Below are 25,653 nucleotides of genomic sequence, written 5' to 3' on the forward strand. Positions count from 1 at the left end.
GTTTTCAAATCCCTCCACGTCCTCATCCCTGTTTATCTCCATAATCTCCTCCAGCTTCACGAAACTCCAAGAATCCTGTATTCCTTTAACTCCAGCTGGCGTATCCCCAATTACAATCACTCCATCCTTGGTCAACAGATCTTCAATTGCCTTGGCCCGAAGCTCTGGAATACCCTCCTTACACATCTCCACCTCACTTTCCTCTTTGAGACACTCCTTAAAATCAATCTCTTCGACCAAGCTTTATATCATCTGTCCTTGTGAGTCTCAGTGTTATACTTTGTTTTATAATGCTGTTGGAAGCATTAAAGGAGTAATATAAATAAGTTGCTGTTTTTGTTGGCAGAGCTGTGATTGAGATGCTGAAGTTTTGCACTAGTGGCTCTGGAATGCAGCAGTGACAAGATGGGTCATCCCAAAGTTCAGAGCAGAAGAATGGATGGGAGTTTGGTGTGTCCGAAAGAGCACCATAAACTCTGGTGGTGTTGAAGGTGTCCTGGAAAGTGCAGAATGAGACCCAAGATTTAATAACACATAGGACAGAATCCTAAAGTTGGGGCCTCACTGTCAGAGGCTACTGTCAGCAAAATGGAAGGGATCTGCAGTTAGGTAGGACTACTGTGTGGAGGTGTTTCATCAATCTGTAATTACTGCTTGTGTTGCAGGATATAACAGCATTATGCATTGCCCTCTCTCAGCAGTAGGCATTAGTGCATACGGCAATTTTGGGAGAGGCCCAGGATTTGACAATGCAGATGGCAGGATGACAGTTTGGGTTGTGGGCTCAGACAGCAGGTGCCCTCCCATTCTCCACACCACCACCCTGCCCAATCACCCCACCAATCTCCAAACACTGGCAGTGCAGTTCAGTGCAGCACAGCATAACAATGACAGAAGTGGAAACTGTGGTCACAGAGGAAACGGAATGGCTGGAGAGAGACGGAGCTTGGGATGGAGATGAGAATTCTATAAGATGCTGATTGTGAGGATGGGAACCTTCCTCTTACACCCTTGCAGTATTTTTTTGTTCAAGCACTGAGATGGGAAGCAAGTGTTCAGCTTTTCAGGGTTATAATACCTCTCATCACAATTATTTTAAAGCACTTACAATTATTTATGGTTCTTATTCTGCAATTGCAAATAGAATCTTAACAAATTGACGCTATTTTCATCTATCAGGAAAAGAATCACAACATGAGCTCCAGTGAACTATATATTGGAATTAAGGATTACATTTAAGCAAGGGGTATGAGATTAGGTAGTTGGGTCAGCTGAAGCAATCTACATTTTTGCCATGATAATTGTATAAAATTGCTGGCAATCAGCCAACACTGCAATGGGGGAGGGGAGGTTGCCATACTGTTTGTGAGCATAAAGCTGAAGGGTTGAAGTTAAAGGCTAAAGAAAGATAAACAAGGAACCAAATTAATATTTTTAGCCACACACATGGGCTGGGACTTGGTCTGTGCTAGCCATACAATAGCAAACACAGTGGGGAACTGAGCAGGGGCTGAACACCAAGGGAGTTCCACCTACAGTGAAAATAAAGCAATTCTGCACATATTCTTTTCTTTACAGCAAGAGACAGAGAGTAGTAGTGGAAGGGTCCTTTTCTGGCTGGAGGTCAGTCACCAGTGGTGTGCTGCAGGGGTCAGTACTGGGACCTCTCCTCTTTGTAGTATATATAAACAACTTGGAAGAGGGCGTACGTGGTGTGATCAGCAAGTTTGCGGATGACACCAAGATGGCAGGATTGGCAGATACTGAGGAGGACTGTCAGGTGACACAGCAGGATAATAGATAGGTTGGTATATTGGGCAGATAGATGGCAGATGGAATTTAATCCTGACAAATGCGAGGTGATGCATTTTGGAAGGAATAATGCAGGGAGGAGTTACATGATAAAAGGTAGACCGATTAAGAGTATAGAAATACAGAGGGACCTGGGAGTGCAGGTGCACAAGTCTCTGAAGGTGTCAACACAGGTAGAGAAGGTTGTGAAGAAAGCTTACAGGATGCTAGCCTTTATAGGAAGGGGTATAGAGTATAAGAGCTGCCGTCTAATGCTTCAGTTGTATAGAACGTTGGTTAGGCCGCATTTGGAGTACTGCGTCCAGTTCTGGTTACCTTACTACCGGAAGGACGTGGAGTCTCTGGAAAGGGTGCAGAGGAGGTTTACCAGGATGTTGCCTGGCACGGAAGGACTGAGTTACGAGGAAAGGTTGGAGAAACTGGGGCTCTTCTCCTTAGAAAGACGGAGATTAAGGGGGGATCTGATAGAGGTGTATAAAATAATGAAGGGAATAGATAGAGTCAACAGTGGTAGGCTTTTCCCTAGATTGGGGACAATTACGAGAGGTCACGATCTAAGGGTGAGGGGAGAGAAGTATAATTTGGATACTAGAGGAAGGTTTTTCATGCAGAGGGTCGTGGGGGTATGGAACGTGCTACCAAGTAAAGTGGTGGAGGCAGGCACGTTGGACTTGTTTAAGGTTTACTTAGATAGACACATGAGCGAAACAGGGATGGAGGGTTATAGTAGACGGTATTAAAAAGGGTCAGAGCCTCGGGACGACACCGGAAATGTAGTATTACATGTTAACATTTTGTCCCTTTTAATCCACAGGTGTCGGTCCACCTTGTTGTCAAACGAGGGGCATGCACACAGTGGGTGGTGCGTGGGCTGCTCTTGGAGGTTTCGAGAGTGGCCTAGTACTTCGTGTCGTTGTGTATGCTTAATCCTGGACCAGCAGACGGGCACCACAACAGCTCAGTGACTATCACTGCTAGCTGTGCAGATACATGGATTTGGGCCAGTGTCTGTGGGAGTCTGCGCATTCTCCCTGTGGTTGCGTGGGTTTCCTCCGGGTGCTCCGGTTTCCTCCCACACCCTAAAGATGTGCTCTTAGGCTGATTGGTGTACCAAATTGACCCTACACTATTCTCCCCTGAATCTGGCTACATTAGGGGTTCCGTTCACATACACACAGGGCAGGGTAGGTGTAGGAAAATGCTTTGTTGAAGGGGCGGCGTGGGCTCATTGGGCCGAAGGGCCTGTTTCCCGTGCTGGGTTGTTCTTTGTTCTTTGTAAACTGAAATTGAGATGGAAAGGCAACCGAGAAGAGGACGTGCTCATCCTGCTGCCGCTAAGTCTTCAGCACTATATAAAATCCACTTTTTCATATGGGGGTGGGGGATACGATTACAATGCCTGACAGGTGGCTCCCCAGTATATACATAGGGATTGTGAATACACTGCAGTTTGAAAGTGACACTTATCCAGTTATCAGAAAGCAGGCTTGCTTCTGTTATTGAAAAATAAAAATCGCTAACATGGATGGAAAGTAATTGGAGAGTTTCACACACATGAATCTTTTCAGATTCAAACATATCCAGTCATCACACTTTGTATTGCAATCTTCCAAACTTTCGTAGTGGTCAAATTTGATGTGGCCAACTCAGTGATGTCTTGCCAAGTTGTGTGTCTCACAAAAAATAACCGATGGCGACCCCAGCCACATATGCCTCAAACAGTCCTTGCTTTTTGTGAACATGCTGTTATTCAGGACCACTAGGTCCCCAGTCGCACATTATATTTCAGAGGATTTTCATCTTTTGGTGTGCTGTACAAAACATGTGTCATTGATATTGGTTAAGGAAGGGAACTGTTGTAATGTATGGAAATGCAGCAACTTATTTGCATTTAGCAAGATCCTAAAAACAGAAATGAAATCATGTGTTTTAGCGATTTTAGCAGGACATGAAGTTCCTCTGCTCTGCTGTGTTGTCTTGATCTACTTTGAATGATGTCATGGTTGTATCTTTTGTGTCCACTGAGAGAATATAAGATGGGTGAGGGGAAGCCTTGTTTTAACATCTTACTTGTTGCATCAGCTCTGACAGTGCAGCACCCACTCAACTGAAGTTTCAGGTATCAGGATTGGGATTTGAACCCCCAGTTTTTGAACTCAGAGGTAAGGGTGCAAACACTGAGCAAGCAGCACAAGTGCTAGAGAAGTGTGAAAGGTAGCATAATTACACATGCATCCTAACTGAATGATTTACTTGTTGACTGCTGCAGATCTGTACAGCACAAACTCTACACTCCAAAGATGTGCAGGTTAGGTGGACTGACCATAATAAATTTCCCCTTAGTATCCCAAGATGTATAGGTTAGGGGGATTAATAGGGTTACAGGAAAAGGCCTGAGTGGAATCCTCTGTCCGAGTCAGTGTAGGTTTGATGGGCTGAATGGTCACCTTTTGTACTGTAGGAATTCGATGAAAATCATCCATAATAAAATCATGTTTATCTGCCATTTTGATTTGATCCATAGAAAGTTTACACAATTCACAAAAAGGGAAGAGATTCACAGAAGTCTGACATTTAATATTGCCCAAAAAGGAATTACATGAAGCACAAATGAACATTGCCAAATAATCGCCTTCTATTATTCCAATCCATATTAAATGTTTCAATGTCTCTCTTTTTAAGACATTTGTGTTTGCAAAAAGAGAGGTACTCACTTTTAGGTGTAATATTCTTCAGCCTGAATGCCTAAAGAAAATGGACTAACACAGGAGAGGTATAGGGGGCAGGGGGAAATAGCAGGACAGAATTAGCGATGGCCATTGCAGTTCGGAACTTTTTGTCCCAACTACAATAAAACATTCCTTCCTGTTATACTCCAAGATTTCAGAAATCACACGTTGAACACTAACTTAGAATCAAATTTAATGCTATTTTAATTCTTTCCCTTTGCCAGAAACAAAATTAAGAGTTCCATCAGTAATTCAGTATTCTCCATGACCCAGATTCATTCACTTTGTTTCTGGATCAATTCCAGACTACTCATCACTTATTTACCAGTTTATTATCAATTAATTGTTTTACAACCAAATCATCTTCCGTTAGAATTACACTGAACTTAGGAAACACTTTCCTTACACCAATTGTTCCCATTTGTTAATGTAAATCTTCCGTGTTGGCCAGATTTTGATTTGGTAATATTAAATTAGATATGCCAACTTGTATCTAACCTTCAAATTAATAATCCACACAAAGCACTTCCACGGGACGATTATAAAGAAACAATTGACACCAAGCTGCACATGATCTTAGGATAGATGGTCAAATGCTTGACCAACGAAACAGATTTCTTGAAATGTCCTAAAGGATAAAGGAAAAACAGAAGGCAGGATTTTCTGACCCCTTCCCTTTCCCTCCACACCTTCATGGCGGGTTTCCCACAGTGGGTGCATTTGCCGCTGGCTGGATCCTCCTGTCCTGTAATGTTCTGTTTTCAATGTCAGAGGATAGGCATATGGATAACATTGGAATAGTTTAGGTTAGAGGGTCATTAGATTCGTTCCACTGATCGGCGCAACATTGAGGGCTGAAGGGCCTGTACTGCGCTGTAATGTTCTACGTTCTATGTCCCACCAAAGCCTTTGGGCTCCTGCATGACTCGCTTGCCCTGCTGCCAGGGAATCTAGTTGACTTTGATGGGACCAGAAAATCGCACCAACAGAGATGGAGAATCTTAAGAGGGTAATCTAGAGTTTGGGACTGAAGTAACTGGAGTTGTGGCCACTAATGATGGAACAATTAAAATTGGGAATACACAGGAGGCCAGAAATGGAGGATGATAGATATCTTGTTAGATTGTGGGCCAAGAGGAGATTACAGGGTTAAGGAGGGGTGAGGCCATGGAGGGATTAAATAAGGATGAGAATTTTCAAATCAAGATGGTGCATTACAATGAACCAATGTAAGTCAGTGAGCACTGGGGTGGTAACCCAAAAATGGGTGAAGACATGAGTTAAGGTGGCATCGTTTTAGATGACCTCAAGTTTGTGGTGGGTGGAATGTGGAGGATAGACCATTGGAATAGTCAAGTTCAGGAGTAACAACATCATGAATTTGTGCTTTGTCCAAAGACTGGGCAACATTGGGTAATAAGTGTTCATAGTGGTGGCCTAATCATAAGTTTGGAAGCTTGGAAGCTTATCTTGTGATTGAACGTCAGACCAAAATTGCAGATTGACTTAATCTGAGATAGGGTGATGAATGGAGATGGTAGTTGGGTAAGAGTTTAATCTCAACTAAAGTAGTTCTGGGCACCACTCATTAGGAATTATACAACAGTATTGGAAAGAATGCAGAAATGATTTATGAGAATGGTCCTGGGCATAAGGAATGTCAGTTACAAGGGCACAGTGCTGCAACTATGTCGGTGGTGGAGTGAGTGAGTGTTTAAGATGTTGGATGGCATGCTAGTCAAACAGGCTGCTTGTGCTGAACTTCCTTAATGTTGTTGAAGCTTCACTCATCCAGGCAAGTGAAAAATATTTCATTGTGCTCCTAACCTGTGCCTTTGTAGATGGTGAAACGCTTCTGGAAATCAGGACATGAGTCACTCACAGAATACACAATTTCTGACCTTATGTAGTAGCCACAGTACCTATGTGGCTTGTCCACTTAAGTTTCTGATCAATGGTAGCCTCTCTGAAATATTGAAGAGAGGCAGATTTGGCAATAGTAACTACATTGAATGCCAAGGGCATGTAGTTAGAATCCCTCTTATGCAGATAACTGTGTCTGGCACTTGAGCAAAAAGTCACTTGCCAGATATCAGTCGAGGCTGAATGTTGTTCAGGTCTTGTAGCATGTGGGCATGGACTGCTTCATTACCTGATGAATTGTAAATGGAACCTAATACTGTGATCAGCAACAAACATTCATTTTTCTGATCTTATGACAGAGAGAGGATCATTGATTAAGCAGCTGAAACTTGGACCTAGGACACTACCCTGAGAAAACTCCTGCAGCGATGTCCTTGATGCTGAGATGATTGGTGTTCAACAACCATAACAATTTTCCTTTTTGTTATGTACGACTGCAATCAGCAGAGACTTCTCCCTCTTCTCGATTCTCATTGATTCCATTTTACTAGGCCGCCTGGTTGTCAAACTTGGTCAAATGCTGACTTGATGTCAAGAACAGCTACTTAAATGTCATCTTTGAAATTCAGCTCCTTTGTTCAATTTTAAAACTTCAGGCCCAATATCTTTCAAATCAATTGAGTAATTGGAGGTAAAATTAAACGTCATGATCACAAAAGCTCAATTTCCCTCCTTTAACTCTGAGGAAGAGGATTTTAATTAAACTCCTTCGACCAACTTTTCTTTTTTGGCAGGGAAAGAGAAACAGTTTCCTTCTTCCAGGAATAAATACAGGAAATTAAGCACTGTGATCCAATTTGGAATCTTCCTTGTTATTCACTTTCAAGGCAAGACAGTACAACACTCTGCAAAATCATGGTCATGACTGAAAGCATGCAAGGTCTTCTCACTGATATCGTAGCCAGAATACATCATACGTATTGGATTAAACAGCAAGTTAAACACAGATAAATAATGAATAGAAAGGCATAGGTTAATTAGGTCTACCCTTTTCCCTCAGTTTTAGAAGCAATAGGAAGATGGTTGACATTTGTTGTGAAAGACAAAGTAACAAAAATGATTGGTTTTTGCTGGCTTTGGGTGAGTGTTGGGCCTTGGTTGAATCAATATGTTTTCATCCAAAATCCTAAATGAAAGCTGCACTTAGACATATTGAGTAAGGAGAAATAGATTATAATTAAACATGTACATATATTTTAGGATTTTGTGTAAAGAGAAAAAATGGTACCCTAAATTGGAATATGGAAATACAATCTATCAGTTTTACATTAAACATAATCTATCACATTGTTTATAATAAACATTATTATACAGAATGCATTCATTAATGTTCCTAGAACATATGGAAAAATAATGCACTTCATAATAAGAAACAATTTTTATTACTGGCTAAATCTAGGAAATGATCAAGGAATAGCATGTTCTTACCTAATTGCACTGATTTTCTTGTAACGTTATCAGAAGTCACTGTGAAGCATTTCCTGTATACACCTCATCCTGATTTTGGTCTAGCAGTAAGCCCATTGCCGCCTGTCTACGATTTCCTTGTTTGTCTGTGTAATTATTGTCCACGTGTATAGAAGAATCACTTGATGCTGGCGATGCATTTGCTGCAGTTAACGTGGCACTAGCATAAGCAGACGTGCTGTAATCTATCGCAAGCTTCTGTGATTCTTTGTCAATTTGTGCTACTATGTTTAGAGGGATTATTTGAGGTCCAGTACTGGATAAATTATTTCTTCCCTGTATCCCAAACAAAGAGATGTCAGCTTCTTTCTTGTTCTCATCCAATGAGTTGTAAGCAGTAGAACTCTGCAAATATCTGGTGTTTGTTTCCAAAACAACTGGATTATCAGGTTCAAATTGGAGCTGTGACACTGGCATATCTCTGGTGACTGCTGATGTGGTAGGAGCAACATCTGTTCCTGAGCTGGTTTCCAATGCATCATAAAAAGCTGGATGTTTTTTCCCTTCATTTGACTCTAGATTGTCTACATATCCTGGGGTGCGCAAACTAAAAAAGTCTTGGTTATCAGACAGTAGCCTTTCATGATCTGGATTGATTGAATGTTGCAATGCTTGGGCAGCTATCTGTTGCTGAGAGCTTTGAAAGGATTCCACTTCTAATGTAGTTTGCTTTAAGTCTGAATACAAAGGAACACTATCTTGAGCATCACTGCTGGGAAATCTTGGTGAGAAATTTTCATCAGGCATTGGTGTTGAACAGCCAGAGGAATATAAGCTACAGTACTCTTTCTGATCACTTTTCTGAACTTGGAAGTTTGGGGCATTTGAAAGAGTTGGAGGCATGCTGCTATCTGCACCATAGCCGTAATCTAGACCACAGTCTGTGTTATCAGAGAATATAGGATTTGTTCCTTGAGTTTTCTGTAACAGTTTTGACTTGCGGACAACTTGTTCTCTCCTATTTGGAGCACAAAGGCCTCTGGTATTCCTTGTCTGTCTGGGTATTGTAGCCTTTCTAGAAGGAAATGGGGGAGATGCTGGAAAAACCAACTGAGGGGGACTGGACATATCAATTCGTTTGCGTCTTCCGTAAACAGCTTTTGAATCACTGGGGAAAGGTACATGATGGTTCCACTGACGCTTGGAACCAACCTTTGGTCCAGCTCTTTCAACAGGTACGGTTTCATCCCAGTCCATCATTAATTTCTCTAAACTTGAGAGACTGGATTTCTCTTCACTTGCCATATTACAAATATTAACACTTCCCTCAGAATTCTCAAATGATGTATTCAAGTGGGATGATGATTCTGTAAAGGTCTCTGGAAATGGCCTTAGCTTTACTTTCTGAGGCGTATAGTTTGAAATATCCAAAATGTCTTTTGATTCATTCAGGTTGTAATCCAACGCTGGTGAGTAATGGTTATTAAAGTATGCCATGTTCCCATCGCAAAGATTAAAACTGGATTTACAGCTCAATTGAAGTCCTCTAGAAAATGCCATCCTAGAAGTATCAGCTGATAATGGCAATGAATTAAAATATTTCTGAGATGTGTGGTCCATAGAACAGGCTGCATCAGACTGACTCTCTGAAGTTAAAGATGCTTGTAAAATCAGAGGACTGTGATCTGGCCTAAAAGCATTAAATGAAGAAACCTTATTAAAATGTAGGTTTGAACCAATTGCATGTTGGCTGTAAGTATCAGTTGAGGTGGCTTGAGAGGAAGTAACATTATTGCTTGCATCGTAGCCAAATGTACAATCTCTGTTACCTAGAAAGTCAAGACCAGAATATTCTCTGGTTTGCTGTATTACATCTGAATTACTGAAATTTGAAGCTTTTGGTCTGTAATTACCAAAATGAGCATAGTTATCTGGAGTGTGTTGACATGAAAGTCCGGCCTGTCTCGAAGAAGGTGGCTGAGGAGCAATTCTTTGGAAAGTTTCTGTGTCAGAAGTATGATACGAGGAGCCATATTCAACACTATCTGAATTATCTGGAATCATCTGTGGATAAGCCTGTCGTGTTTGATTTGCATGTTGCTGGCTACCAACACAATTAGGAGAACTGGTTTTCTCAAATCCTTCCTGATAATGCGTTAAATGCCTTGATGGTTGTGTTGAATTGCTGGCCCCAAAGCTTCCAGTTATGTTACATGATTCTTGTCCAGTTTGCGAAAATGACAAATCCATCAAATCTGAAGAATCATCTGAATCAAGTAGAGAACGGAAATATCCAGCAATACAACCAGGACTTTGTTGAGCAACATTGCTTTGGGTGGACGATAGACAACCCATCAAGTATCCATTTCTTGACCCAGAACTTGACTCCCAAATAGTATTGGGAAATGACTGTGTTGACATACCAGGGTAAGATGGATATAAACCATTCCGGATTTGCTGTTTTGAGGGATAACCTTGATTCATAGTCCAAAAGTTTTCATTTTGTCTTGCCCATTCTGAACTTTCAGCATTCATGTTCCGAAAAATTCCATGCTCTGGAAAAGGAAGTGCACGCTTGTACGGTTTCCTCCTTTGTACTGGCTTCTCTTTCATTTCTGTACCCCATTTGCATTTTCTCGCGTACAATTTTGTTTCACCTAAGAATATACGTTTTCTCTTTCCAATACCTTCAAAGAAATCGCTGAAAGTAGATGATGATTCTGCAAATTGTCCCACTTGCCTTCCTCGTGAACAACCTGCTTTTCCACCCCTCCTTCGAGTACCTGCTAATGTACGATAAAACTGAGACATGTCCTGATGCATAGAAGCCGACCTCTGAAATGATCCCGGGTCACTAGGGGACCAACACCTGGGTGGTGAACATCTACCCAAGATCAGACTTTGTTTAGTTAAAAAGGCCAATTTGGACAAAACATCTGCATAGTCTGTTGTATTGTCATTGGATCCAGCAATATACGTAGGTTGTGGTGGAGAAAGTTTATGATGCCTTGGCTTTCTTTTCACATGATTGGTAGCTTCATTGCTACCTTCAGGTAATACTTTCCTTGGTCGACCTCTTTTCCTTTTAATGACGACAGGAATATCACCTGTAGGTATCGCGGCTGCCATCTTGTTCCTCCTACCTTTCTTCACCGTTGGTAATGCAGTTGTGTTTTGCTCTGGCATAGTAACATAATGCATTTTGACTCCTGCACTCAAATTGTTGTGTGTTAAAAGTTTTTGGCACATTTTTATTTTTCTTTCTGCATGCATCAGGTACTTCTGAATATTGATCTTTGTCAGTTTAACTAACATCTTACGACTTCCTTTGCATTTAGTTTTTGGGTTCTTATTGAAAAGTGTCCTCTTAAGTGGCAACCGAGAGGCTGCTCCATAATCTTGACATCCTTCTGTGGACGCTGAAGGAATGGAAATACTCTTACAGTATTTTTCAAACTCAATTTGTTCCAAACTATTTTCTCGATTATACTGGATCATTGTTTTTTTCCTCAGCGCATACTTTTTACAAGTTGTTTCAGCTAAAAGTAATCCAGCATTTATCTCCTCTTCATTCTGGTTGTTGTGTTTCAGAATCCCAGCTTTTGAACTTTCACACTTTACGTGGTGTCGATGTTCAGGCACACTGTACAATGATGACATATTTTCAAAGAAGCTATTGTTGTTAGGTGATACTGCAGATGAGATCAGAGCTTCGATTTTAGAATCTGTGTTGGCTGGATCAAACTTTTCAAATTCAACACGCCTGCGTTCACAATGGTCTGAACTCTCCTTTCTTTGTGTACTATCCATTGCTTGCCTTCTGCTTGCCATCTGAGATTTAGATCTTATATGCAGGCTTTCTTCTGGGCTTCTAATACTGCTAGCAAGCACAACTGAAGAAAAGAAACTATACTGTAATCCTGTCTTTTCATTTTTTGCTACTTTGCTTCCATTACTTTGAAAGGTGCTGGAGTCAATTTTAAGTGTACCACAACTGAGCTTGATGCCATTATTTTGCATGTCATTAGACAAGAGATTTAAGTCTTTCATGATATCTCTTAAAGTTACTACAGGGTACAAATTATTTTTGCCATTGCCACATTTGTTTTTCAGCAATGCCACAATGTTGTTAATATTTCTTTTCCCAGTTCCCATTGTAGCATTTGGAAAACTTCTATGGAGTGTATCAGTGGACACTTTTTCTTTTGCAACTTCACTGGTTTCAGCTTTAACAATGCTGGACTTGTCTGATCCTATGTCTGACTTAAGGCTTTCCTTGTTATAACAGATTTTTGTTTTCCTAGTCTGACAAATACCAACTGAATCCATTTGAATCCCAGTATCTGGTTCTTTATAAGTGTATGCATCTGAATACTGACCATCTTTTACATCTAGAGACCCATTGGCCAAAGGAACACCTTCGGTTTCTTCAGAGCCATTACAAGGTTCCTTAGAAGCGGACATTTTTATTATGGCTGGTGATTTGGTGATGTGTGTATTCTCCTTTAGTACAGTTGAAATGGTTTACTCTCTGAATGTTAATGTTAGCAGCATTGGAATAGGTGTTGGTTTGTGAACTCCTACACTTTATGGAAGCACCTATGGTTAAAACAAATTTAAAAAAATAAAAACCAGGCTAGTTTATTTTAAACTGCCTACATATGATCTTGCTATTTATATATGTAAACATGTTTACACATAAAATATAAAATGTTGTAGATTATAGTGGCATATAACATTTGAAATCGGAAGAAAAATATTTTGTCAGATTAGCCAAAATAAGAGCACACAGCTACATTTTAAATAACGCATTCTGTTGTTCTACTCAATTTAAGGTTCGGTTCCTGGAATTAATTTATTTATTAGGGTGTTTGATCATACGATGATATTTTAGTTAATATCAGAATAAACCTCTTGTGCTAATTTGATGTGATTAGAGCCTTAATTTGAAAGCTTTAATTTAGTAGAACAATTTTAAATGAGTCTGATATGTCACAAGGTTATCTACCCCAGGCATAGCAATGTTCATTATCTAAATGATTCTATCTGTTTTATAACATGGGTCTATTTTTGATTCTGCCAATAGGGAAGACATGTGTCCTTTACTTTTCAGTTTTAGTATAAATTAATCTCATGAACATTCTTCATTGGCAAAGGATATAGTTTGGCCTGATGTATAATTCTTACACAAATGCTTTATGCCAGAAAAGTCTGGGACATAAATGAAAGAGATATTACAATGCCTTGGTGAGCATTCTTCCTTTTTCCTTCACTTCAAGTTTCCTTTACAAAAAGTTGGTTATCCCACAGAAGTCCTAATAAGGAGAGGGGGAGGGAGATCTTAGCTCATGCCATGCTCTTACTGCGCCTTAAAAATATCCAATGACACTGCCTTCACCACCTTCTGAAGCAGAGAGCTCCACGGTCACACAACCCTCAAGAGAAAGAAAGTCTCCTGATCTCTGTCTAATTTTAAAACAGTGCCCCTATTTCTGGACTCACCCACAAGAGGAAATATCCTTTCCCCATCCACCTTGTCAATGCCATTCAGGATCTTATATATTTCAATCAAGTCACCCTTCACTGTTCTTAACTCCAATGGCAACAAGCCCAACCTTTCTAACCTTTCCTCATAAGACAACCCATTCATTCCAGATATCAATCTAACATTCTGCCTTGGAAATTTTGGGAAACTAAAACCAATGCACCTAACTCAGCAGCCACTGCTTTTAAGACGCTAGGATGAAATCTCAGACTATTGCAATTAAGTTCCTCCTCTTTTAGCTCCTGATTCACAATTATTTTGGTGCTGTTATCTGTATTCTCTACAGTGAAGACAGACTAAATATATGTTCAATTCATCTCCCATTTCCTTATTATCTATTATTAATTCCCATTCTCTCTTATTTGTCATTTATATTAATTATTTGGATGAGAATTTAGGAGGCATGGTTAGTAAGTTTGCAGCTGACACCAAGATTGGTGAAGAAGGTTATCTAGGATTGCAACGGGATCTTGATCAATTGGGCCAGTGGGCTGATGAATGGCAGGTGGAGTTTAATTTAAATAATTGTGTCCAGTGGGTGCCACCCCTATAATTGCAATGGTTCCCCAACACTTGTGACAAGCTTCACAGGCAGCTCTTGTAGTTGTGACGTTACCAATACACTCTCAGAATAGTCCACACCACAGTCATTTAATCTGACCAAAATCTCTTAAATAGGCTTTTGGGATGCATTTTGATAGGTCAAACCAGGGCAGGACTTACTCAGTTAATGCTAGAGCGTTGGGGAAAGTTATAGAACAAAGAAATCTAGGGGTGGAGGTTCATAGCTCCTTGAAATAGCAAATATTCCTGGAATCAAAGGTGGACATGGTGGTGAAAAAGGCATTTGGGATGCTTGGTTTCATTGGTCAGAATATTGAGTACAGGAGTTAGAACTTTTTGTTAAAATTGTCCAAGACGTTAGTAAAGCCACACTTAGAATTCTGTTTACAGTTCTGAGCACCCTATTATAGAAAGTGTATTATTAAACTGGAAAAAATGCAGAAAAGATTTACTAGGATGCTACCAGGACTTGATGGTTTGAGTTATCAGGAGAAGCTGGATAGACTGGGATTTTTTTTTCCCTGGAGTGTAGGAGGCTTAGGAATAATCTTATTGAGGTCTGTAAAATAATGAGGACATAGGTAAGGTAAATAATGAACATCTTTTCCCAAAGGTAGGGGAGTTTAAAACTAGACGGCATAGGTTTAAAGTGAGAGGAGGGAAGATACAAGAGAGTCCAGAGGAGTGATTTTTTCACAGAGGGTGATGAGCATCTGGCATGAGCTGCCAGAGGTAGTAGTAGAGATGAGTACAATTTTGTCTTTTAAAAAGCATTTAGACAGTTACATGGGTAAGATGGCCAAACACGGGCAATTGGGAATAGCTTAATGGCTAAAAACTGGGAAGCATGAACAAGTTGAGCCGAAGGGCCTGTTTCCATGCTTTAAACCCAATGCCTCTATTTAATATTTTCCATTTTAAGTAGTTGTAAAAACGAAAAACTCTTATATTCCTTGCACTCTAATTTCTCCTTCCTAATGAATCCTTCAGTCATTCTTTGCTAATCTTTGTATTCCATCCAATCTTATGACTTGTAACTCAGTTTTGTGGAATTATTTGCTTTTTGAATTGAATATGCTTTTTTTATTTCAATTTAGTACAATCTTCAACTTCCTTAATTAGCCACTGATGGTGCACCCTTTCCTTGGAGTCTCTCTTTCTCACTGGAATGTATCTATAATGAAATGACTTCCACTGCATATCTGCTTAACCTTCATTCAATTCGCATTGTCAAGAAAACCAATAAGATGTTCTATTTCCAACAGGACATGGGCAGATTTTTAAAAATCTTATGTCTTTTATCTTCAGGATTTTGACAGCCATCACTTGTTGGACCTAACACTTACAGTGTAGCACAAAGAAAATGTGGATAGGCTTGCTATTCTCTTGAAAGAAGGACAATTCTCAGAAGCAGCAACTGAAGAAGAAATGATGTACTAGAATACTTTTATTATTTATTTGCTTTTCTCCCCTTCATGTTTTTTATATTTCTTCACCCTTGTATGTGTTCTGGGACCTGTCTTAATTTATTTCTCATCAAGTTTCTCTACCTTCAATCTCATGTCTCTCTGACTAACCACTGAGAAACAGCTGTGGACCTTCAGAAACTGAAGAAGTTTCTTGAAGGGCAGCAAAACTTTGAAATGTCAGTAATTGAATAAGGTGAAATGAAACACAGAGGAACTGAGAAAGGGAAGAGACAGTTGAAATGATTCCAATTGAATATGGCACATAGCAGTGTGTCTCAAACAATTTGATAGGGAACAGAAGAGATGGCTATTAACAATCCTGAGTAGGTATGATAATTGTAAGAGTGTATTTGAAGTTTACCACACATCCTTGCATTCTGGGGACACACTGGCTGTTAGAAATTCTTTTATTTTACTTACACTAATCCTAACTCCAGCAGGACCAGCGCGCTAACTTCCAGCCCAAACAGCCTCCTGCACTTCAGATTTCCAACAGCACATTATCTTGATTTACCCATAGTTTCCTGGCTGGCATCAACCCTTTTCCAAAAAGGAAGAACATGGGTGAGATATTTTATAGAGCCGATCTAATTGGGTGATATGGGAAACATGGCACAGTTATCAAAAATATCCTAAAGCCAGTAACTCATCTTTCACACAGAATAACCATGCCTAGATAAGTAGTGTGGACTGAAACATAATTCTTCTAGAAGCTCATTTCAATTTGGGTTCCTGAACATGTCAAATACAGTGAGCACACTAACTCTGGCATATCAAAGAACCAAAGATGGAAGATATGCCAAAACAAAATTGTTCGATGTGGCATTTGCAATACCATCTTGCCATTACTCACAGGTCACTGCCAAATATTGAATACTTTGTACAGGTACAATACATCAACTCCTGTGACCCCTAGATCATCCGAGGAGATCACTGTTGGAAATCCAAAACCATTGCTTCACGCTTCATTTTTAATCATCTGTTTATGTCCGTTACAACAGAAAGTAGGCAGATGAGCTGCTCCGGGGAACTAAGAAGCATGGCATTAATCGATTCCAATTTCCCTGCAATTCCTGTTCACAGTGTGATTTTTCAGGCTTCTGAACATTAGAGAATATAGCAGGACGATTAAAAGTGGGGATAAAGTCATTGCTATTTTTAAAAATCATCAGTTTAAATGATACCAATTTTCAGGAAATGCTCAAGCCATATCTGAGTTTCACTATAGCATCCACAGGCCCTACCAGTTATAAACATAGTACCAACTGCCCCAACTCATTACAGATTGAATTTGGGTTGGATTCAAGCCCAGGTATCAGAATTGTAAGGATGTGATGCTAACTCATTATGGCAATCATTCCAAAGCATATTCATTTTTTGATCTATAAATATCAAAGATTATTGATACCTATTTTCCTGAATAATTTAAAGGAGTTACCTACCTACATTAGAGAAGGATGGCTGAGTGAAATAGACCATACAAAATAATGTAATTATGAGACATTTTGGTGCTGACAAGCAAAATTTTAACTGGCTGTGATTTAGTTCTATTGGAAAACCATGCTGTGGACTAGAATGAATCATCTATCCCGCTCGACTATGTTAGGTTTATTGTAGATAGATTTAAGCAACAGAGCGTCTCAGTATAGACTTTCTGCTCTGAGGAAGCTTTCTGAATGAACAAATTATATTCTGTGATCCAAATGGCTAATCTTTCTCTGGTCTGGCTTTGTAGACAACAGCTTTGGCCAAACACTCAAGCATACTTCAGCTATCATAAGTAAAATGATAATGGCATCCAGCAACTCTTTGAAGTGGTCAGCCTTTCTGAATCCTCAATAACCTATTCCAAACTTAACCTATGTACAATAAATACAGTTCAACATTGCATTGTTATGTGATTAAAAAGTTAAAAGGTTAGGTGATTGATCAGGTTTAGTACTGGTGCTGAGGATGCTGACAAGACACAGTGATCTTGAACATCCATTTCTTTCTATTCTATAAAATCTATTGTGCAAGTCAACAGTAGAAGGCTGCACAAGTCTAACTGCAGGACATTGAATTTCCTACTTGTTCAATGAATAAATAACAGCAAGGATCTGAGTGCTTTATACTTTCTCAACTGTCTTTTTTGTGTGGGAAGGGCTGACAGAGGAAGGTGTCCCTGAGTGATTTTCAGCAGATCCTTCCTGGGACTTCGAACTGGATAGACAGAATGAGATGGACAAAGTAGAGTTATCAACAGCACTATTAATGATATTACATTATCTCCTACCAAGGACTGTGGTCAGATCAATGATGGCTGCTATGACTTAGCTTCCAAGTCTTTTATTTGATGCAAATTGATATTTCATTAATGATGCAGAAGCTGGTCACTGGATGAAGAAAAACTCCAATTTCCACAAATATTCATTGAACTGCTTTTGGTCATGAAGTTTACAGATGAATTTAGTTCTACCATTTAGTTGTCATGGAATTTAAGCCACAAATGCAAACAAATATCAATAATGCTAATACTTCATTCAGATATTCTGAATACTGTAATCTTGACCCTATAGTTTTGGGCCCAATCCTAAATTCTAAAGATAACTTCTATAATTCTGATAGCTAACTAGAGCAGCTGACTACTTTATTCACAACTGATTGGTGTTCTTTGGAAAAAATAGCATTCTCAAGTCTATGCTGATGAAGGTCCACGTTACATCTGCCCGTGATACAGATGCTGACTGATTTACTAAGTCTTGCCAGCATTTTCAGATTTGTTTCAGAATCTGCAGATCTTTTGCTTTATAGCAAAAACAACATGAATGTTGTTCACTGTGGAACATGAGCTCATAATCTATTAATTTCTATGGACACCAGAAGTTTTTTTTAACTCTTTAATGGGATGTGAGTGCTACTGGCAAGGCCAGCATTTGAGGCCAAACCTTACTTGCCCTTGAACTAGGTCATTTCAGAGAGCAGTTGAGAATCAACCACATTATTGTGGATCTGGAGTCACATGTGGGCCGTGTTGGGGGATACAAACATCAACTGTATATTGTTCCCATAACTTTTCTGATCCTTCCTTCAATTAAGTTCATTATTCAAATGTAGCATTGTCATGCTTGCTACTTCTACTTGAATTAGAATGATGTTGATAATTGTTTGAAGCCCTAAATATCCTGCATTCTGGACAGCTTTATATTCATGCTCCTTTTACAACTTCCTCATCGTCAATCTTATGTAACCCATTACAGGCAAAAAGGCTGAAGTGTCTTATGTTTGGTCATCAAATGCCACCCCATCTTTGATCAACAGAACAGCCAACTTCAAGTCAAATGTGCTGTTTTGTTTCTATTAGTCTCTCAAAAGAAAATAAATAAAATGAGATCTTCTATAATTAAGTGTTCTAATTAGGGGTGAAGTCATGAACAGCTGAAACACTCTTCGACTGGGGGACAAGTTATCATATTAGTAAGGCTTACAGCCAACTGGCGAGATGATGAACTGAAGACAGAATTTTAAGCTTCCTTTGCTGCTACTGCCATGGACCATCAGCAAAATAGCTATATAACCACAGATAACTAACTGAATAATAAAACAAAGATTCTATAGGAAGATTTTAGGTTGTACAATACACAGACTGGAGAGAGTCATACATTCTGTACAGAAGCAAGGGTTTTATGCTTTAAAGCATTAATTGAAAGAGTCAGGTAAAGAGATAACAGGCCAAGATGTGAAGGAGACCTGAAGTGAAGGACAACTCATGTTAATCTTTGTAATCACCTTTATATCATATAGCAAATAGTAATAGATTATTGTAAATTTAAAAGAATTAGATATTAAATAAACATTGATTCTTAGATCTCTATATATTTATATGTGTAATTCAAAATAATATTTAATTGTGCTTTATAAAGCTGCAACATGTAATAAGGGAAATCATATTTTAGTATCAGACAAATTAATTTACCTTAAGCACTAAAAAAAACACTTGTTTTTACTCCTGATGGCAATGAGGCATGACTTATGCTAGTGACCATGCCCATCCCATTCAGGCTCCCATCGTCAGCTATTGTACTACAACAAGATGGTCAGTGGGAACTAATCCCTTCCCCGTCCAAAATGATAACCATTTGGTAGAATTGCTATTAGCCTTCCAGTTTCAGAGTGGCAAAGTGACGCACTGGCAGACCACCCTTTTGCCTTCTTAATACAATGAATGGCCACATTCCTAGCCTTCATGCAACCCAAGTCCCACACTATGTAGATGCCTCTGAAATGTTTCAGCGGTATAACATTGTAAAAACAATTATTATCAGCAGTTCAAGAAAGCAGCACACCTCCATCTTCTTCAAGCAACTAGAGATGTGCAATACAGACTTGCCAGCATGCCTTAAGCCATAGAATAAGTAATGGAAAACAAAGGGATTCAAGAAAGGGAAATGAGGAGAAAATATAGCGTGGGCACATTAGTTGGGGTAAGGTGCCTCTTCCTTAAAATGGTAATCTAAGATGTCCTCAATACTGGCATCAAAATGATGTACATTATTTGGCTGGCAGATAACAGTATCAGATATCAATATTCAAACTGAATCTTACTGCTGCTACCTGCAGACTGCCCATACTTTCACAAAGCCCAATGCTATAGCTAATCCCACAGCAATTATCAATGGAAAGTCAGGGAAGAATGGGTTTTATTATTGATTGAACAAGAATACACATCTTGCCACAAAACTTATCTAGCATCATCTTAAAGAAACATTAGCTAAAATGTCTAGTTAAATATCACATCTCCAAATTAGAAATCACAGGACACTTTCACTGATTTTAATGCATTTCGCTTAAAATGCTGCATCAGCTGCATGAGAAGCTGCTTAAGGGGAAATGTATACTTTTCATTTATGTTAAACGTAAGTGCTTGTGAAAACATTGTCTCAGTTTATTGTCAGTATTATTTGAAGTAAGTTGTAAATTAAATATTCAATATTAAAGACAAATCTCAAGCTGAACAAATAATGTGCGACATGTTATGCTTATATTAAATTTGTTGAATGCAGCAGTTATATCTGAAGCGCATGTTGCAATGGTAGAACATTTGCTGTTTTAGTTTCAATATCTTTGATTATTTAGGAGGAACTATCTACAGTATATACAATAAATAGAATGATTTAAAATTGAGACACATTTAGGGAATGCTGAAACGTTTTTCTTCCTGTGTCTTGACATTTTTCTTTGCTCTCCTAAAAGCTGGGATTCACATTTGGACACAGTTCCATGGGAATGGGTCACAATGGACCACTTAACATCTGTGTTTGGATAGCAAATATGGCAGACATGCCCAACTGACCCTGTTCTCACCCAGTAACAAGTAAGATTGGTTAGAAAGATCAAGTGAAACTCAGTGTCCATTCATACCCAGCTAAGCAGTGGATAGGAAGAAATGGGAACCTCTAGCTGATTGTTTTCCTCTTTGGAATGAAGGCAATTACCACACTTCCACTGCTGTTCTGGCAGAGCTTATCTGACAGAAAACAAGGTAATGACCAAATGCTGGACTTCTCTGATGCAGAGGGATCAGTCCCACATTATCACCATGCAGTCTGTTTATTACAAAACGAGCAAGATGTCATAAATGAATAAATTGAATTTAAATGCTGGTGAATTTAAAGCCTAAGGAAGTGAAAAAAAACTTTGTAACTCTTATATTTGTATGAGGTGTTCTGTGATTTGGAATGATACTCTGAAGAGAAAGGAATTTGTCATAAGCGTAGGGCGGGTTTCCCGTACAACTCACCACATATTTTGGCTACTGGCAGGATCTACGGGATTTCCTTCCTTGGATGTACCTTCATTGCCGAATAACCTGCAGCAGGGATGCGCCAGTGGCGGACTGAGGGATTCCGCTGACATGAACAGCTGGAAGACTCCGGCCGTAGGCTTTGAAGGGAGCCAGGAACTCATGGCTTTCCAATACTAACAAATATTCCCCCAATAATTTGGTTCAACTTCTTTATTGTGTAGATGACTGGAATCAAAATTAAAATGTTTGAATTGGAATGAGCTGATTGTAGGGAAAGATCAGCCCACACAAATTTGGATCAATGCTGTTGATGATGTGCAATGGTTCTGAAATGTGATTTTCTTCCTTTAAAAATAAACATTTTTAAATTCCTGTTCTGATAACATGAAAATCATTTCATGGTGAACAACCTTCTCCGCACAGCTCTCACTCATCATTGTCCAGTACTAATCAAGGACGCTCACTTTCTCTTTCTGTGTTACCAACTGTACAGTTGTTATACATGAGGGAAACAAAAGGAAAAGGACAGAATTCCAGTCCAGATTTGGGAGCAGTTCTGTGGACAGAACAAGGAGGGCAGATTGGACACAAGCAGAGAAGCTAGCTCAGCCAAAGTAGCAGCATGAGGGCTACAAAAGAAAGGAGATTTGGCAAGTCAGCCAGGGTCAGGCAAAGGAGCTGAGTAGGCTTGGCAGGAAGGAATAATCATCACATAGCTATGCTCATTATGTCCTGTCTTGAAGCAGTCATTCAAGGCAGGCACAAAGTGAGACTTGAGAGATGAATAGGACAACAATGCCTGGCTGCTGTTCATGTTGGGGACACAGATGTGGTTTTTTTATTGCACTAACGTCCTGCCATGTAACTGAGCATGTGGGATGTACGCCCTATTAACCTTGCTCCCTGAGACCTTTGAATAAGTCATTAATTTTGGCACAAGATTACTTTCCATTCTGCAGTTAAAGGACTCTCTGATTGACTAAAGCCTATATTCACCAACTCTCCCAACTCAGTTGTAATATCACTGTCAAAATAAAGAATTGATTACCAAAAGATTTCATAATTTTGGAGCAAACATTTCAGTTATTTATTCATTTTCTTTTAGCAGGAAGAGAAGTAACTCCAATACACCCCTCCACAACTGGAAATGTCAGTATTTTGAAATAAAACATTCCTAAAGTGCAATTGTTTTAAAACTTCTTGAATGAACTATTAATAATGGTGACAGTGAGATTGAATGAACTGATTTCAACTACACTTGGTCTGTATTTTGTTATCCACCCAATATCTTGTCTAATACAACCACCTATGTTAGATTGCTGTACCTGTCAGAAACATTTCTTGTTTGATTTCACTATTAATATGTCAGAAGCTTAGCAGTGGATAAATGAAAGCAGAGTTAAGTAAGTTCACTTTATCTGTCTAAGCACAATTTTAGTAATTGTCTCAGTTTTTTAAAAAAATGTTTGAACAGCAAGGTTGATTTGAGAATGATCCTGGATTAAAATTCTTAGAAACTGGCCTATGAATACTTCTGTTTATGGTTGACTTTGAAGTTATTTTATTGGTACTCCCAAACATCAGGAGGTTTTTGATGAGATAAAACTACATTTTAAATTGATTCCTGTACCATAATTTGCCATTTTTACTTCTGTAAAGATCACAATTCCAAATCACAATTTAAGAGCAATTAACATATTTGGAGAACTAATCAATGAACCTCAATTGACGTACTAATGTTAAGAAAACCCCAATGTGGCACTGGACAACTAAATCACCAAAATTAGCTTGGCTTCAAGACTCGCATAAGCAGTAAAGAGACGCTTACCTTTAAATGCAACATTGCTGCTACTGTTCAGTAAACACCTAGGAATTGGGACAAAAAATAGAGTAGAACATTTTAGTATGCAAAAGTTTCAAATCTCAGGAGGCTATACTATCAAAAGCTAAATAAATTTTATCCAATTGCATTGGTCATGTGGGTAGTTTGGATCTGAATTAGAGGCAATGACTTTAGGTTAGAAGATTGCAATTTTACTGTTTCAGTGACTGATGAACAGGCTAGGAACCTACAATTTCAAAAGTGAGATGGTATGCACTCTCATGGCCACAGTGAATATACACACATACGGATAACCCAGGAGGCAAGTGGAAAGAAAATAAATCCACATTGATGTAACTAAAATTAAATTCAACAAAGAAAAGCAACAGAAAATCATAGCCATAACATCCAAGACCATCATCCTTCAATCTTAACACAAGCCATCTCACAACCACAAACTCCTGTTTCAGACTGTTTTGGGTGAAAGGTAGGCAATATGACCTGCCCACAAATCGCTTCATTATTTCATGGTTTCAAGCAAAATGGAGAATAAACTGCAACCCCTACCCTACAAGCTCCAGCTGGAGATTGACTAGAAATAATTTTTACTTTTAATTTAAAACACATGCAAATAAAACATTAACTTCAATTGTCCATCTTCTACCACATTTGAAAAATGTCTATCAGTTTTTATTCTTGATCAGTTATATATTGAATATATATTTTTAAGCTCATCAGGTTAAAGCCAAAATTTTCTAACCACAATGGTTTTACATGTTCCATCTAATATTGTTCTTTTCTGAACAGTGGCCCTAATCTGGCTGCCACCTTAATGTAGTAATCTTCATATACAGACACTGGTAATAACAATCACTGTATATTAGCTACCTGAATTAAGATTATAATGCGTCCAAGCAATGAGACAAAGCCTCGAGATTTGTTAACACCACCAAAATTTTGCTACCACTGTGTACAAAAATTGCCCTGGATTCTCAACTGCGCATTTTAAAGGATCCTTGTTAACTGTATTTTCTTTACAATATCTGACAACTTTCACCTCCAATGACAACACATGCATATTCTGAGCAGCCTGGTAGAGTTGTGGTCACAGCTCCACTGAGGTGCAGAACTGACAGAAGTAGATATTCCAGTACAAAGAAATGGTACTGAACATTTAAGGAGTGTTAGCATTTTTGATGAGATTACACCCTCAGCTACTGTGAGCAAACAATGCATCATTACAAGATTTAGACACACCTGTGAGCTCCAAGCCAGCAGATTTGCAGCTCACCTTTTAGTAATTCCTTAACTTGGAAAATGCTGCAATTGTGTCAATTGCAGCACTCTCCGAGTTTAGGAATTACTAAAAGATGTGCTGCAAATCTGATTGAAAACTAAAAAGATAGAAGAAGGAGAAATTTGGATGACAGATAACATCATATGCACCTGAAACTTAAAAGGAACCTTAACTTAAATATCTCATCTTCTTCAAAACAGTGCATTGGTATTGTTGACCTCCATAAGAGTCATTTGTTCCATCTCATCCAAAAGGTTCAATAGTGCAGCATTCCCTCAGTATAGCACTGGAGTGCCTGCCTTGATTTTTGTGATCAAATCCCAGAGTGTGACAAGGACTTACAATTTTGTGATCTCATCAATGTTTATTCTTATTAGTTGATATTCAACATTGAGTAATGTAGTTATTATGAAACTAAAGGTGGGCACTAATGTTGGAGGTGATCATCAGCTTATGAGCGGCACGATGGCACAATGGTTAGCACTGCTGCCTCACAGCGCCAGGGACCAGGATTCAATTCCATCCACTGTCTGTGTGAAGTTTGCACATTCTCCCTGTGTCTGCATGGGTTTCCTCTGGGTGCTTCAGTATCCTCCCACAGTCCAAAGTGCGGGTTAGGTGGATTGGCTATGCTAAATTGCCCCTTAGTACAGGGAAACTAGCAGGGTAAATATTGGGATCATGGGGTAGGGCCTGGGTGGAATTGTTGTCAGTGGAGAGTCAATGGGCCGAATGGCCTCCTTTTCCACTGTAGAGATTCTATGGTTGCATGATGTTTTTAGACTTATCTTTGAAATTTTCAAAATTATCAGTAAGTACAGGTAAATTCTGTCACTGAACGTAATTTTGAGGAGTTGAGATTGTAGAATGGTAGTATTTTACTTTATGGTTATTTAGTATTCTATAGGACATTAATAACATTCCATCCTCTTTAAACTTGAGCTCATCAGAAAATCTCCCATTCACCCTCTCTCCTTAACCTAAATTGGCTTCCAGTCAAGCAAAGGCTTCATTTTAAAATTTAAAAAAAATTCAAATTCCTTTGTGTCTTATTTTTCACTCCATAAAATCTATATATGTGACCAAAGTTTTGATCATCTGTCCTAATATTTCTCAGGTGGTCTGGTTTGTAATTTTGCTCTGAGGCATCTTAGAATATATTGTTAGATTAAAATCACCCAGTATATAAACTGTTACAGAACTATGGACTTTATTATTTAATCTTATAAACATCTTGTAGATTCAGGTTAGTTCTCTAAGTATTTAAAATTATTTTTCCTCTATATGAATGGCAGGCAAA

At 38.9% G+C, this 25,653-nt stretch overlaps 1 protein-coding gene across 4 annotated transcripts in view; it reads right to left on the minus strand.

The window, feature by feature from the left end:
- Nucleotides 1-25,653, minus strand: part of ahdc1 (AT hook, DNA binding motif, containing 1) — a 184,833-nt gene that overhangs the window by 18,019 nt on the left and 141,161 nt on the right. For 3 of the 4 annotated variants that reach the window (XR_013889370.1, XM_080211323.1, XM_080211324.1), the window contains 2 exons: nt 23,063-23,100; nt 7,893-12,470 (listed from right to left, as the gene is read on the minus strand). Coding sequence is in view for 3 of the 4 variants with exons in the window: in XM_080211323.1 (XP_080067449.1) it covers nt 7,929-12,335 (4,407 nt within the window). In the remaining variant the exon portion in view is untranslated. The remainder of the gene's footprint in view (nt 1-7,892; nt 12,471-23,062; nt 23,101-25,653) is intronic. The other variant, XM_080211326.1, reaches the window with a different exon arrangement.

This window comes from Carcharhinus amblyrhynchos, chromosome 24, assembly GCF_965287045.1.
Source record: "Carcharhinus amblyrhynchos chromosome 24, sCarAmb.v2.hapA, whole genome shotgun sequence".
In the NCBI taxonomy this organism is placed as follows: domain Eukaryota; kingdom Metazoa; phylum Chordata; class Chondrichthyes; order Carcharhiniformes; family Carcharhinidae; genus Carcharhinus; species Carcharhinus amblyrhynchos.